Source organism: Acipenser ruthenus, chromosome 4 (genome assembly GCF_902713425.1).
Source record: "Acipenser ruthenus chromosome 4, fAciRut3.2 maternal haplotype, whole genome shotgun sequence".
Lineage (NCBI taxonomy): Eukaryota > Metazoa > Chordata > Actinopteri > Acipenseriformes > Acipenseridae > Acipenser > Acipenser ruthenus.
In genome coordinates this window covers 52771397-52786378 of record NC_081192.1, presented here as the reverse complement: position 1 = coordinate 52786378, position 14982 = coordinate 52771397, and the positions used below count along the sequence as shown (strand labels likewise).

Sequence of the window (14982 nt, the reverse complement as noted above, 5' to 3'; positions counted from 1 at the left end):
ATTGTTAAGAGTACTCTGTAGCTCAACAGAACAGACTCAAGTTTCTAAAGTAGTTTTACGGGTTTACCAAAACTTGTTTTCCTTTTGTCCCTCTATCACAGTCCGTTGCAAAATGTAAGTGCACTTATACACACTTCATTAAGTAAAAATAAAACATAGTATTCATTTTCCTTCTGTTGTACTTTTATTGAAGTATTACTTTGAAAGCGTACAACAATAAAAAGATGACGTAACCTGAATTAAGGAGGGCAATTTAAGTCGAGTTACACTGATTTCTGCAGTGCTAATGCCAGTGTTAGGGTTTCTTTTTTTTTTTTGCCTGTCAACTACACTTGTCTCTCAATTTAAAATAAAGGAACATGCTTATGTCGCTAAATAAAATATTTTTCATGTTCATAACTAATTTCAAATTTATATATGATAAATAATATAGGATGTCATTGTGCAGTAATATTTACACTAGAAGTGGAAAACATTACTGCAAAATAGCTAAAATACAAATACCTCTCTCCAGTTTTCAGGTCTACAGAGAAACTGCAGACACTTTAGCTTATCAAATCTAGCAGTGGTGGCGACAACAGCATCACAGTTTAAATTCTTATTATTCTTGTGTTTTGTTAAAGTGACTTGAGCACTATTGAACCTTAAGCAGAGCAGGTTAATTCCTGCTCTGCTTACGTATACAATTATATCAATTAGAAATCAATAGGAAACAATTTATACAGGTTGTGTGTTGCACATGGTTAAAATAAAGCCTACTTTCTGAAAATAATTGTTTGTTGTTGATTTCATTTATCTTTCTTAACAGTGGTGTTGTATGTGGAGACTGTGAGTAATTTACCTAAGCACCAGATTTGGAATAGTTTGGACTGAGATCTGCGGATTGTGGTGGCCATGGAGGATGCCTAAAGTCTCTGTCATGCTCCTCAAACCATTTGTGCACAATTTGGTTGGGTGTATTATCATGAAAATAGTATATGTTCATATAGTTTTTTTAGGTGATACAAAACTTTGGGCCATAGCTGTATATTTGCATTGTATTTTTATGAAAAGGCTAGATCTAATAATACAATACCATACTAGGTTAAAGAAAGTTTTCAGTTTGCATGTCTTCATTTCACCTGAAGTGTTCTCAGGTATATCTGTTATAGTATTCTAAGGTGCACACAGTACAACAGAAATACAAAAGTATTTAGTACAATGTATTCCAATTTTGCCCCCCAAAAATGTGATGGTGAATAGTGATAAACCACTGGTTTCACAGACCGTGATTACTTCTAACTGGGGACTGTCTAATTTTACCAAAGGAAAGGTACTACTCCGAGAGTAGTGTGAATCAAGGTCTGGGAAACCAGCAATATAATGTCAAAATACACCAAAAAATTCTTTTCACCACTGATTCATAATGGACATTGACAAAAACAAATACAAATATTATTAAACTGATTACTGTATGTAGAATAAATTGTATTGAAATAGTTTATTGTTTGGGGTCACACTCTACTTCCTATACTTTTTTTTCCCAGATTTCTTTTTTCCTCTGGATTTCTTGCTCTTTGCTGATTTTTTCGATCGGCTGCTTCCGGCTTTCTTGTCCTTTGTCTGTGGAGGAGGTCTAGGAACGTACTCAACCCTCTGACCTTGACATTTCTTCTGTCAAAAAGGAACGTAGTATGGTGTGTTTAGAGCTAAGGATTTTTCCATTTGGCGACAACATAAGCATTTAGTGCAAACTTCTACCATTTTCTTGCAGGTGTAATTTCACATTAACTGAAGGAGCAGGTGCAAATTTTAGGAAAAAGCCACTGAAATGTTTATGGTTAACAAAAGCACTTCAGTAATTTCTTCCTACATGGAAATTTTTATTGTCAAACAAATATCACGCTGTCATGCTGAGTAATATAGTTTCAGTTTAACAGAACACTGGTTTATTTTTGTGCATACTAGATTTCCCTGTATATCATAAATACAGGGAATGTATATCATAAAATATATCACAATTACAGCTCATTTTCACTGTTAGTCCAACAGTAGAGTCAACGGACTGTTTTTAACAGAATAAAGTATGCTGTTTCAATGTCTCACCGTTGTCTGGTAAAGCCCAATTTGTTTAATTTATTACAAAAATAAGACAATGAAGTATTTCTGATATATTCAAATCACTTTCCAAATAGGAAAATTAATCAAAACTTACACAAAACCTAAAAAACAAGAGTTTGACAAAAATAATAATTGCGGAATGTGAACTTGGATATACTTTATATTTGTGAAACCTTCAGAAATCTTTTAATACAATTCATAGGCAGTTGGGAAAAACAAAATTCATGACCATTGTTATTATTGGCCTTTACCTGAAAACATTTCTGACACTTGTCAGGTGACTTCATGACACCAGTGAAATCCCCTCTGCCACATTCTTTACAATATCTTGTCCCACACCATTTGCACATGTAGGTCTGTAGTTATAGAACATTGTTATTGATAGATTAATTCATATATGCATTTGCCATTTACATCTAAGGACAACAGAAATTACAATAGGAAACAGAGTAACCCAAAAATGTCACCAATAACCATAAAACCTCAAGGTGCTCTGAGTCTAGACAGACCAAAAGGCCTTCCACAATGTGACAAGTCATCTCTGTTAGACAAGGACAGTGTACAGGGGAGGTGTTGGAGGTAATCACCAGCATGAAAAATCAAAGTAGAGCAGAGTTAAGGACATGATCTTCTTGAATCTCTTCACTGCTTTACTGTTTTAAACACTGTTTTAAAATAGCTGTTTCCTGTAAAATTATTATACCAAAACCTTTTTTTTTTTTTAAATAACATATCTTTTTTTTTAAATAACATATCACTTTAAAACTTCTATTTTTTGCAAGTAGCAACAGGTGCATACAATAATGTGGCAAGGCAGTTTCAAGGTAGAGGAAACTTAAACTAGAATTACCTAAAGTGAAACATAAACAAACAGGGTTGTCAACAATGTAAACAATGATTTATAATTATGTGTGGATGTGTGGGCCACGACCAATTAAAATGTCGTTTAACTTGTTAATAATTTGACAGGTCATATAAAAATGAAAATAAGCAAATATAAAAGTCCTGATTTACGACAGATTTACTAAAACCTGAAGCAGAACGGCTGTCGACTCAGAGATATAATTAACATTTATCATTGCACTTCAAAGTTTTGCTATACTTCAGACTGCTGGTTGTTGATCTAATATTCTCAGTAAGTTAAGTCTCTTACCGTGTCGACTGTAGTGCAGCCCCATCTACACATTTTTATTTTCCACGCAGACAATACAAGAGTCAACAAAACATTGGAATTCCCGGAGTTTACTGGATCGCCTTTAACATCGTGGATACAAACTTTTGCTGAAGTCGAGATTCTTCATGAATGTTTTCTGTTGCCCTGGGTGTGTTTACTTAGTTGATGGTGGCGCGGCGGGATTACAACTGTGCTGTTTATTTTATTATTATTATTATTTTCTTTTACTACACCGTTTTGTGTTTTATGATCTCACGATTCAATATGTTGGTAATTTTCATTAACGATGTAGACATGTTTCCAATTTGCAATTTAATATTGTATTGCAGTATTTAATATTGTATTGCAGTATTTAATATTGTATTGCAGTATTTTGCTTTAATTTTAAAGGTCATGCTTTTATCAGCAGAGCAGGTATTGTTTGTTTCTATAGTTACATGTTTGCATCTCTACAATGAGACAACAGTGGAAACAAACTGTATAAGTGTCACGTCAATTTATGATACCTGTCAAATTGTCCTACTTTGCCTATTGGCAAAGCCCAGCGTTTTTTCCCGTGCAAACTGAGGACGCCCATCAAAAAACAATACCCAAGTTTGGATATGAAATACTTGTTTTGAAAACTTTACATGTAACTAATTAGTTTTATATTAAATACAGACATCTGCTGTTAACAAACGTTAATGTGTATTACAGAGGGAGTTTTTTTAAAAAAAAAAAATAGAAAAGAAAAAGAAAAAATTGACCTATATGATGACTGCAATTATTATTTTTTTACATTGAAGCATAGCGTTTTCTTGAAACTATAATATAAGTAACCTCAAGTACACCTTTGTTTTGCAAAGGTAGCATTATTATTATTATTATTATTATTATTATTATTATTATTATTATTATTATTATTATTGGTAGGGAAGCTTGTATGTACAGTTTCTACTGTATGTTACGTGTGTTTTACTATAGATCTGTGATCTGTCCTTCAGACAAGACCCAAGGTCCTATTGTAAGTGACTCTGCAGCAGCAATTGTTGATGCATAGTTCACACCCTAGTCTGCTAAATGACTAAATAATAATAATAATAATAATAATAATAATAATAATAATAATAATAATAATAATACAGATATTTGCCTGGTGTGTACCAATACTATTTGTCATGTTGATATCAGTTTGAAAATAAGTAATGTTAATTACATTGTTTTAATTATAAAAAAATGTTGAATATTTTTAACAACCTTTATATCTTTGTAACTACCAAAAAGAATTGTTGGATTGTTTTAACCAGACCAAATAAATAAATAAATAACGTTTATAATTACAGATAACATTTTGGTACAGGTGTCAGATTTTGACCAGGTAGCAAAATTGGATGTTATACATGTCATATTTCGCTACCGGTGTAGTGTTATTTTTGGGTATCCATTAAAAAGTGGTATGCACGCACTACACTTGCTCGTGCATGCCTAAACAACTTCCACTAATCAGGGAAGCGCCCATTCAAATCTGATACGTTATGCTGTTTTTGGTCTTTTACATCTTTTAAAAATTTAACTGATCATACGTTCCAGTCTTTTACATTGCTTTTAATGTAATTTATCATATTTTTTCCACCATTAAGGAAACAGTATGCAAATATTTATCATATACAATACATTGGATCTTGTAATTTTTTTTACTTGTGCAATTTTTCGGTGACTTCTCTTACTGGTAAGGGTGCCTCTTTTTGACAATAACAAAACACCCATCAGATCGCAATTGAATGCACATGTACCAAAATCTGACCACATACCACTTAATGACATTACAAAGGGTATATTTTGGTACATGTACCACATTCTAACACTACACCAGTTGCAAATTTGACAAAGTGGCAAAAACTGGCCTTAAACCGGTAAGTTCAATAGTTATTTGCTTTTATCGTTGTATTAGTAATAACAACAACATAGTGCACAAATATTTTCTGGAAATAGAGGTATTTCACATAAAATTATGCTAAAGCACTCTGCGTGTAAACCAATTCCTTAAAAAAAAGTTTATGAAACGTCCCTTATAGTGTGTATCATAGCAAAAGCATAGGGAAGTGTAATAAAGTATAGTAAAAGCATCACCGGTAAACATTGTAAAGCACCGAGAGGTATAATAAAGCGTATCAACATGGCAAACCATGGTACACTGCGAATTGCATAGCAAGCAATCACTGGCAAACAGTAAAATTACATTCTTTATTTCCCTTTTTTGTGCTGTGCACATGGCCAACATGGGCGTAAAATACATAAAGTTAATCATTTCTGACGAGACCCAATCAACCACAACCAGAAACATACTATTAAAAACTAAAAATAAATAAAATCACACGCAAACCCCTTTGCCCCACTAAAATATGTCTGAAGTTTGTAAGTTTCCTGTCTATAGAGGTGTTATGTGTACACAGAATATTTGTGTACACATACCGCAGACATGGCCGAAAACGCAGTCACAGTGACGGTTGCACATGGTATTGTTTTATTTTCTTTGAGGCTTATTTAAGACACTGGTTTGTGTAAACTATTATTACGCTGGTAAAGGGAAACTGTACAACATTTTCTTGCGTGGATGTCGGTGGCATAAATTGTATGTCAACGAGCACTATGTTTCTTTGCTTCCTAATTTCCACCGAAAAAAAAGGTCATCGTATTTATGTCTGATATATTTTCTATTTTTGGTATTCTGCCTGCCATAAAAATGTAAAGCATCCAAAACAAAAAAAAAAAAGAATACGATTCTTGTCAAAATTGGAAACAAAATGCATTGTGCCACTCTTTTGCACGAAAGAGGACGCACAATGGTATAAATATGTTTATATACTGATAGCAGGTGCTATTTTAGTGTATTATTGTTATGTTATTTGCAGTATAGGCATAATAACACTATCCACAGTTAATTTTGGGTGCAAGTGTAGAAAATAACTGGAAATAAATTCCATCACAGAAACTTATCTTTAAAGGTAAAAGGGTAAAGCACCATAGAAATGTGTATTGCCCATTGGCATTCAGTGGCATTCAGTAGATGGCAACAACAGGTTACACATTTCCAAGCCCTGTTTTAAAAAAACAATCTGCAATAATATTAAGTACTTTAATCAAATAATTAAATGGGGCAAACTATTCAAACTTTTAATGCATTGCAGGCTGAGAGCATTAAAGGGCTAAGTGTGTTTTTTTATGTTTACTATATTATTATTTATTTCTTAACAGACGCCCTTATCCAGGGCGATATATATATATATATATATATATATATACAGACGTGCTCAAATTTGTTGGTACCCCTCCACAAAAAACGAAGAATGCACAATTTTCTCTGAAATAACTTGAAACTGACAAAAGTAATTGGCATCCACCATTGTTTATTCCATATTTAATAGAAATCAGACTTTGCTTTTGATTTTTTATTCAACATAATATTGTAAATAAGAAAACAAATGAAAATGGCATGGACAAAAATGATGGGACCGCTAACCTAATATTTTGTTGCACAACCTTTAGAGGCAATCACTGCAATCAAACGTTTTCTGTAGCTCTCAATGAGACTTCTGCACCTGTTAACAGGTAGTTTGGCCCACTCTTCCTGAGCAAACTGCTACAGCTGTCTCAGGTTTGATGGGTGCCTTCTCCAGACTGCAAGTTTCAGCTCTTTCCATAGATGTTCGATAGGATTCAGATCAGGACTCATAGAAGGCCACTTCAGAATAGTCCAATGTTTTGTTCTTATCCATTCTTGGGTGCTTTTAGCTGTGTGTTTTGGGTCATTATCCTGTTGGAGGACCCATAACCTGCGACTGAGACAGAGCTTTCTGACACTGGGCAGTACGTTTCGCTCCAGAATGCCTTGATAGTCTTGAGATGTCATTGTGCCCTGCACAGATTCAAGGCACCCTGTGCCAGGCGCAGCAAAGCAGCCCTAAAACATAACCAAGCCTCCTCCATGTTTCACTGTAGGTATGGTGTTCTTTTCTTTGAAAGCTTCATTTTTTCGTCTGTGAACATAGAGCTGATGTGACTTGCCAAAAAGCTCCAGTTTTGACTCATCTGTCCAAAGGACATTCTCCCAGGAGGATTGTGGCTTGTCAATATGCATTTTAGCAAATTCCAGTCTGGGGTTTTTATGTTTTTCTTTCAGAAGTGGAGTCCTCCTGGGTCTTCTTCCATGGAGCCCACTTTCGCTCAAAAAGCGACGGATGGTGCGATCAGAAACTGATGTACCTTCACCTTGCAGTTCAGCTTGTATCTCTTTGGCAGTTATCCTTGGTTCTTTTTCTACCATTCGCATTATCCTTCTGTTCACTCTGGGGTCGATTTTCCTCTTGCGGCTGCGCCCAGGGAGGTTGGCTACAGTTCCATGGACCTTAAACTTCTTAATAATATTTGCAACTGTTGTCACAGGAACATCAAGCTGCTTGGAGATGGTCTTGTAGCCTTTACCTTTACCATGCTTGTCTATTATTTTCTTTCTGATCTCCTCAGACAACTATCTCCTTTGCTTTCTCTGGTCCATGTTCAGTGTGGTGAACACAATGATACCAAACAGCACAGTGACTACTTTTCTCCATTTAAATAGGCTGAATGACTGATTACAAGATTGGAGACATGTGTGATACTAATTAAAGAAACTAATTAGTTTGAAATATCACTATAATCCAATTATTTATTATCTTTTCTAAGGGGTACCAACAAATGTGTCCAGGCCATTTTAGAATATATTTGTAGAATAAGCAATAATTCATCTCTTTTCACAGCTTCTTTGCTTTATTCTATGACATACCAAAGGCATGCAAGTATACATGATAAAATAGCTTTTAATTTCATCACTTTTCAGGAGGAATGAAGCATTATTTCAATGAGCTGTAAGGGTACCAACAAATTTGAGCACGTCTGTATATATATGCACACACACACAGAAATAGTTTATTATGCTTTTAATACAAAAAATGTATATATTTTTGCATTCTTGAAAACAGAATAGTCCAGAGGAAGAGGCAGAACTGAATATATTGAAGGATCTAGAGAAGTCAGTAGGTCAGACATCCAAGAAGGTGGAAAAAGTTGATGGCAAGCTAACAGGTTTAAAGAATGTAAGTATCTGTGGTGTAACCATTCACTAATGCCACGATACGATACATGTCATGGTCTAGATGACCTACTTGTATGATGCAAAATAAGATCACATGATCATTTAAAGACCATTTTTATTCATACCAGCTGTAAAACAGATTTTTAATCTTCATTCAAAAACCTCCTGGTGAACTAAAATGAGCTATGCTGAGCTCTTGTACTGTATTACAGTACAAACAATGCATACCTCTATTACACTACGATATATCTTGTAAACAAAGTATCACAATTCATCGATAAACAAATCATTGTTATTAGTAAGTTTTGGATTTGGTTAGTGCAGAATTTTTCTGAGAGCTTGGCTAGTAAGATTAGGTTCTGTTAATCCGTGAACCATTGGGTAAACAAAACAAAGTCTGTAAAACGCACCTATTCTGTACCTATTCTCATACGAGAGTTCCCTCAAGCTAAGGTGGCGTTTTAGTTCCCCTGGCTTCGGCTGTAGTCTGCCTGAGGTCACCTGCAGCAGCAAGCAGAGCGACTAGCTTGCCACACTTTGCTACACCTCTTGTATTGGTCCCATGTGTGCTGTCATAGTAAACGTCAACTGAGTAGCTTTTGAATTCACCAAAATATTTGGTAAGTTTTAGACATGTTTCTATTTTATTATATTGTATATATTTTCATCAGTAGATACTGTTACCATTGTTATTATTATTAAATGCATTTCTTTTATTGTAGCTATTTAGGGGTCGTCCAAAATGATCATCAATTACAGAAAACTTTCACAGTTTACAGAGGTACTGTAAATGGTCCTTTTAATATCACTCATAATATACATTGTTTTATTGATACACATTTCATCAGAAAATAACTTGATAGGACCAAGACAGGTTTAAATACACTAAATAAATGTGTGTGTACAATAGCTTGATCAACAGAAGAAAAAAGAGTCATTGACATATTTTTTAATGGGTTTACATTTTACTTGTGTTACACAGGGTTTCTTAGCAAAGAATCTTCAGGCTGAAGCTTTAAGCAAGCTTGATCAGCGAGTTAAGGTGGCAGCTGAACAGTTTATGAAGATCCTTGAACAGATGGATGCCATGGTAGGTGAATATTGTTACATTATAGTAAAGGAAACAAACATTATCAAAGAAAGATCAGAACTGAATTTTAAGATGTTAAACTTATTTGATGCAACAAATACTTCAGCTGATAAGTGTCTTTACAGTGTCAGTAAATTGGACATACGGCATGGAGTGGTTCATTTAAAGCCACTAGAAAATCAAACATTAATGCAAGTTGAGAAAACAAGAAATTCCCACAAGTGGCATAAAGGTCACACTTTGAAATGGTTTATAATCCTTTTAATTGCCAGGTATACAATGAATGCCAAATTAAAACAAATACTGAATCTCCTGTGTTTTTAGAGTTTTCCTGAAAATTTTAGCGACTGCAGAATGAAGAAGAAAGGATTGGTTAAAACTGTTCAGGTGAGTCATTAGATATGACATATATTGTGCTTTAAAATGTTTTCTTCCTCTCTTCTGTAAAGTACATACATAACTACAGGCAAGCACATAAATAAACTGAAAGGTGGGATCATCAAACCAACTAAATACAATTTGTATACTTTTCATTTCAATAATGGGACATTTCTTTAAAAGCTGGTAGTGCTACAGTATTGTATTGTATTTCTTGCCCATTGCAGTCAGGGCTGCCCTGCTCTCTTCCTGATTTACATTCATACTGAGAATGGTTTCCTGGATTTCATAAGAAAAACATCATCGTTCTCAGGTACAAGAAAAGGTTACAAGGCTTTCCCTTTTTTTGGTTGATTATATCCCTACATCCATTTACTACATTTTGTATTCTTGCCATTACTTTCTTCATATTCTATTTGTTATAATGCATCTAAAAATGCAGTTTTCTTAATGAACACGTTTTAAATGAGCATTTTTTTAATTGTATTTTATTTTTCAGGCCTGCCTCGCTCAGTGCGATAAGATAGAAACAGGCATTTCAGATCATCTTGCAAAACTGCAATCAAAGAACTTGTCTGAATAAGAAAATATCTTAGTAATCTTAGTTATCATAGTAATTTATAGTACATTGCTCTGTGAGCAATATAAACCATATACATTGCTCCTTCTGATGGAGCAGGTTATTTATCTGTAGTAAATTATAAATGTAAGTGCTTTTTATGGACACCAATAAATATTATTCCTGTGTTGACTATATGTTGTATTCTAAATAGTGCTTTAAATTCTGATGGTCAGCATAATAGAGGTGTGGTATCTACTTTGTTACATAGCATCTTTATACAACATCAGATCTAAAAATGACCACCTTGGGCAAGAGCAAGTCATAACTCAAAAGTAATTTTTGTTTATTTGATTACTACACACTTTATTTAAAAAAAAAAGTAACATGATGTTGCTTCCGAGTTATATTTCACAGTCATCAGTAATTAAAGACAACCAAGGCAAACAGTGCTCCAAGATAAAATACAGATTTTAAGCCATGTGTTGATCTCAATATTTTTGCTGCAAATGAAGAAACAGTATCAACTAGTTGGCATTTCACAAAATATATTTAACAACTTTTGAATAAGTGTTATAAAAGCCAGCAATCATAATGAGTTTTGAGTTATTATTGTTGGAAATCACCAGCTAAGTCTGTAGCTGTGTGGAAAGATCTTCTTATGAAGGTACTCTACTGTGTCATTCCGGTCATTCAGCTTCTCAAACTCATAGAATGGTATCTAGGAAAAGAACAGAGTGATCTAGATTATTCAGAAGAGATACAGTGAAAATTACCTTGAAAATATAGGAATAACCATTTGTTTTCATGTTGCCGAGACATTACAAATGTCCCAGACATTTCAGTTGTGTTTGACATGAAAACTATAGAGGCTGTGAAATTTACATAAATAACACCGTGTAACAATTTTTTTTTTTTTTTTGTTCCTGGGTAGTAAGTGTTATTTCCTAATTGCTTATGCCTCAAAAGTATAGAAAATGGCTATTATTCCCCACAAACTTTGCTTTTGTGACCAGGACAGTGATATTTTGAAATTTACCTTATTTTCCAGAACATTCCAGATAGATTCAGTGCTGCGTAAACTTGGAGTAACTTCTAGAACATTCTAGAACTTTCCAGTAATATAAATAGTAGTATAAATACAGGGGCCTTAAGCCCACCAGTTCAGTTTAGTTCCAGCTGCCTAAGTGGATACATATCTGCATTTTTCTGAGATGGCATCAAGGTCATAGGAGACTTCAAAATGGTGGCATTCCTGATGGGTCTCTGTGGCAAAGTGCCCCGCCCCTGTGTGCATTTGTGTGTTCTGTGTATGTATGTTGCGTGTGTAAATGTTGGTGTATAGTCATTGGTACACGGGATATAAACGGGTCTGTGTTTCACGTGTATTTAAAAAGTGTATATTTGTATTTAGGCACGGGATTGCACATCACGCACGTGCATTTAAAATATAATATGTGAACACGGGGTTTCACGTAATTAATTCACGTGCTGGGATTCAAGTGAATAATTAATTAGTAATTGAATCCCAGCACAACAGTATATATAGATGCACGTTTCTTGCACTAAGGGTTGGTGTTCGGTGAGTGGAGAACGGGTTAGGAGACGGAGGGTATTATAAAGTAAAAGTAAAGTAAAATCGTAAAGATAAGTGTTTTCACTCACCGTGTTTGTTCGTCTGTCCTGCACCGTCTGTTTAGTGGTTAGTCGTTTTGTATGTCTGTTTATTTTGGCGCAAGTGCCGTGTCCCGTGTTTTGTGCTGTTTTCAACCCTTTTATTTGTTAATAAACGCTGAGTGCAGCCATTGCACTCAGCTCATCATCAACCACTGTCTTTGTTTTGAATTCCTGTCTGGTCTGACGCCACCCACTCTGGCCGTCTTTGTGACACGTGGTGTCAGAAGTGGGATAGCCGCGCCTCCAAGCGTCAGACCAGGAGGGGTTTTGTTTAAAAAAAAAAAAAAAAAAAAAAAGGATTACAAATATTGTTTTTGGGGGAAAAAAAAAAGAAAAAAAGAGAGTCAATGGCAGAAGACGCCATCAAACTGCGGGGCTGGTTCCTGGAGAATGCTGGGCTGGAGGCCCAGTCTCTGCCCATAATCGTCCGGGCTCTGTGGATGATGGACTGTGAGAGATGGGAGGCATATCAGGAGGAACACACCCCAAACACCTTGGAGGAGGGTGTGGAGTTTGTCCTCAACTACCTGGAGGCAACCATAAATGGAACAGCAGCCCAGGTAGCAGGACCACCAGCAGAGGAGTACCTGCTGTCCCCATCTCCACCAGCAGAGGGTGAGTACCTGCTGTCCCCATCTCCACCAGCAGAGGGTGAGTACCTGCTGTCCCCATCTCCACCAGCAGAGGGTGAATGCCTGCTGGTTTTGCCTCCACAGCCCAAATGGGAGGAGCCTGAGCATCCACAGCCCAAATGGGAGGAGCCCAAGCGGAAGGAGCCCGAATGTCCTACGCCTGAGTGGGAGGAGCCCGAACGTCCTACGCCTGAGTGGGAGGAGCCCGAACGTCCTACGCCTGAGTGGGAGGAGCCCGAACGTCCTACGCCTGAGTGGGGGGAGCCCGAACGTCCACAGCCCAACAGGGAGGAGTCGGGGCGTCCACAGCCCAACAGGGAGGAGTCGGGGCGTCCACAGCCCAACAGGGAGGAGTCGGGGCGTCCACAGCCCAACAGGGAGGAGTCGGGGCGTCCACAGCCCAAAAGGGAGGAGTCGGTGCGTCCACAGCCCAAAGGGAGGCAAGTCGGGGCTTCCACAGCCCTGGGACCCAAGCCACCAGCAGAGGGAAAATGCCTGCTGGTTCAGCCCCAAGAGCCAGAAGGGGAGGATTTACAGGCTCAACCCCCTGAAAATTTTTGGGGGGGAGAAGGGCAGGATGCTGGTGTCCCCCAGCAGCCTCTCGCTATGCTGCTGAAGGCAGCACGGCGTGCACATGCCCAGCCGCCACAGCAGAGGGAGCCAGCACCGCCAGGAGCAGAGGAGCTGGAGCTGCCTCTACCTCCACCACCTCCAGGAGCAGAGGAGCAGGAGCTGCCTCTGCCTCCACCACCTCCAGGAGCAGAGGAGCAGGAGCTGCCTCTGCCTCCGCCACCACCACCGCAAGGAGCAGAGGAGCAGGAGCTGCCTCTGCCTCCACCACCTCCAGGAGCAGAGGAGCAGGAGCTGCCTCTGCCTCCGCCACCACAACCGCAAGGAGCAGAGGAGCAGGAGCTGCCTCTGCCTCCGCCACCACCACCGCCAGGAGCAGAGGAGCTGGAGCTGCCTCTGCCTCCACCACCGCTAGGAGCAGAGGAGCTGGAGCTGCCTCTGCCTCCACCACCGCCAGGAGCAGAGGAGCTGGAGCTGCCTCTGCCTCCACCACCGCCAGGAGCAGAGGAGCTGGAGCTGCCTCTGCCTCCACCACCGCCAGGAGCAGAGGAGCTGGAGCTGCCTCTGCCTCCACCACCGCCCGGAGCAGAGGAGCAGGAGCTGCCTCTGCTGCCCGTACCTCTGCAGGGAGTACGGTGGCCGGAGCCCCAGAAAGGGGAGCTGCCGGCCACGAAGAAGGGGGAGGAGGTCTGGAGACCACTTTCCCCAGCAGCAGTTTCGCTGCAGGAGTTCTTGTGGCCGGAGCCCCACAGGAGGGAGCTGCCGGCTACGAAGAAGGGGGAGGTCGGGGGACCACCTGCCCCCGCAGCTTTTTCGCTGCAGGACGGGACCAACAGGCTGTCAGCCGTGCCACTACCGGCAGGGGTGCTGACAGCATTGCCAGCCAAGGGCCCACTGAAGCCTCCCTTCCCAGCCCGAGACTTTGTTCTGGACTGCTGGGTTTTTAAGGGGGGAGGTGGCCGTTGAGGCCATGTGTGCTGCGCACAAGGGGGGGTATATGTGGCAAAGTGCCCCGCCCCTGTGTGCATTTGTGTGTTCTGTGTATGTATGTTGCGTGTGTAAATGTTGGTGTATAGTCATTGGTACACGGGATATAAACGGGTCTGTGTTTCACGTGTATTTAAAAAGTGTATATTTGTATTTAGGCACGGGATTGCACATCACGCACGTGCATTTAAAATATAATATGTGAACACGGGGTTTCACGTAATTAATTCACGTGCTGGGATTCAAGTGAATAATTAATTAGTAATTGAATCCCAGCACAACAGTATATATAGATGCACGTTTCTTGCACTAAGGGTTGGTGTTCGGTGAGTGGAGAACGGGTTAGGAGACGGAGGGTATTATAAAGTAAAAGTAAAGTAAAATCGTAAAGATAAGTGTTTTCACTCACCGTGTTTGTTCGTCTGTCCTGCACCGTCTGTTTAGTGGTTAGTCGTTTTGTATGTCTGTTTATTTTGGCGCAAGTGCCGTGTCCTGTTTTTTGTGTTTTGTTACAAACGTTTATTTTCTGTCTGTTTATTCATTAAATGCTGAGCGAAAGCATTCGCTCAGCTCCACCAAACTCCACATCTCTCTGTCGTTTGTGTTCCTGTCTTCTGGTCTGACGTCACCCACTCAGCCATTCTTGTCACAGTCTCCAAGGCGGTTTTACCAAGTTTCCCTGCTATCTTTGCCTTTGGGACAGCA

General features: G+C 38.5%; 2 protein-coding genes and 1 long non-coding RNA gene across 3 annotated transcripts in view; 1 reads left to right on the top strand and 2 right to left on the bottom strand.

The window, feature by feature from the left end:
* Positions 1 to 211: 211 nt before the first annotated feature.
* Positions 212 to 3447, bottom strand: LOC131736897 (uncharacterized). The gene is made up of 3 exons (XR_009328481.1): positions 3254 to 3447; positions 2352 to 2456; positions 212 to 1653 (listed from the first exon to the last, which is right to left on the bottom strand). It is a non-coding gene; the product is annotated as an uncharacterized LOC131736897 (long non-coding RNA).
* Positions 3448 to 5532: 2085 nt separating this feature from the next.
* Positions 5533 to 10435, top strand: LOC117400034 (BAG family molecular chaperone regulator 1-like). The gene is made up of 5 exons (XM_033999484.2): positions 5533 to 5538; positions 8272 to 8385; positions 9367 to 9474; positions 9799 to 9861; positions 10352 to 10435. The coding sequence occupies exons 1-5, from the start codon at positions 5533 to 5535 to the stop codon at positions 10433 to 10435; spliced, it is 375 nt and encodes a 124-aa protein (XP_033855375.2).
* The window catches only part of fastkd3 (FAST kinase domains 3), a 24521-nt gene continuing 18852 nt past the window's right edge, over positions 9314 to 14982 (bottom strand). Inside the window, exon 7 of the mRNA XM_034000827.3 lies at positions 9314 to 11132. Coding sequence (XP_033856718.1) covers positions 11034 to 11132 — 99 coding nt within the window. The 3' untranslated portion in view covers positions 9314 to 11033. The remainder of the gene's footprint in view (positions 11133 to 14982) is intronic.

Bases quoted from the DNA above. Each gene is read 5' to 3' on its own strand.
- LOC117400034 (XM_033999484.2), top strand. The intron at 8,386-9,366 runs GTAAGTATCTGT...TGTGTTACACAG, and splicing joins AGCTAACAGGTTTAAAGAAT to GGTTTCTTAGCAAAGAATCT. The intron at 9,862-10,351 runs GTGAGTCATTAG...TTTATTTTTCAG, and splicing joins GATTGGTTAAAACTGTTCAG to GCCTGCCTCGCTCAGTGCGA.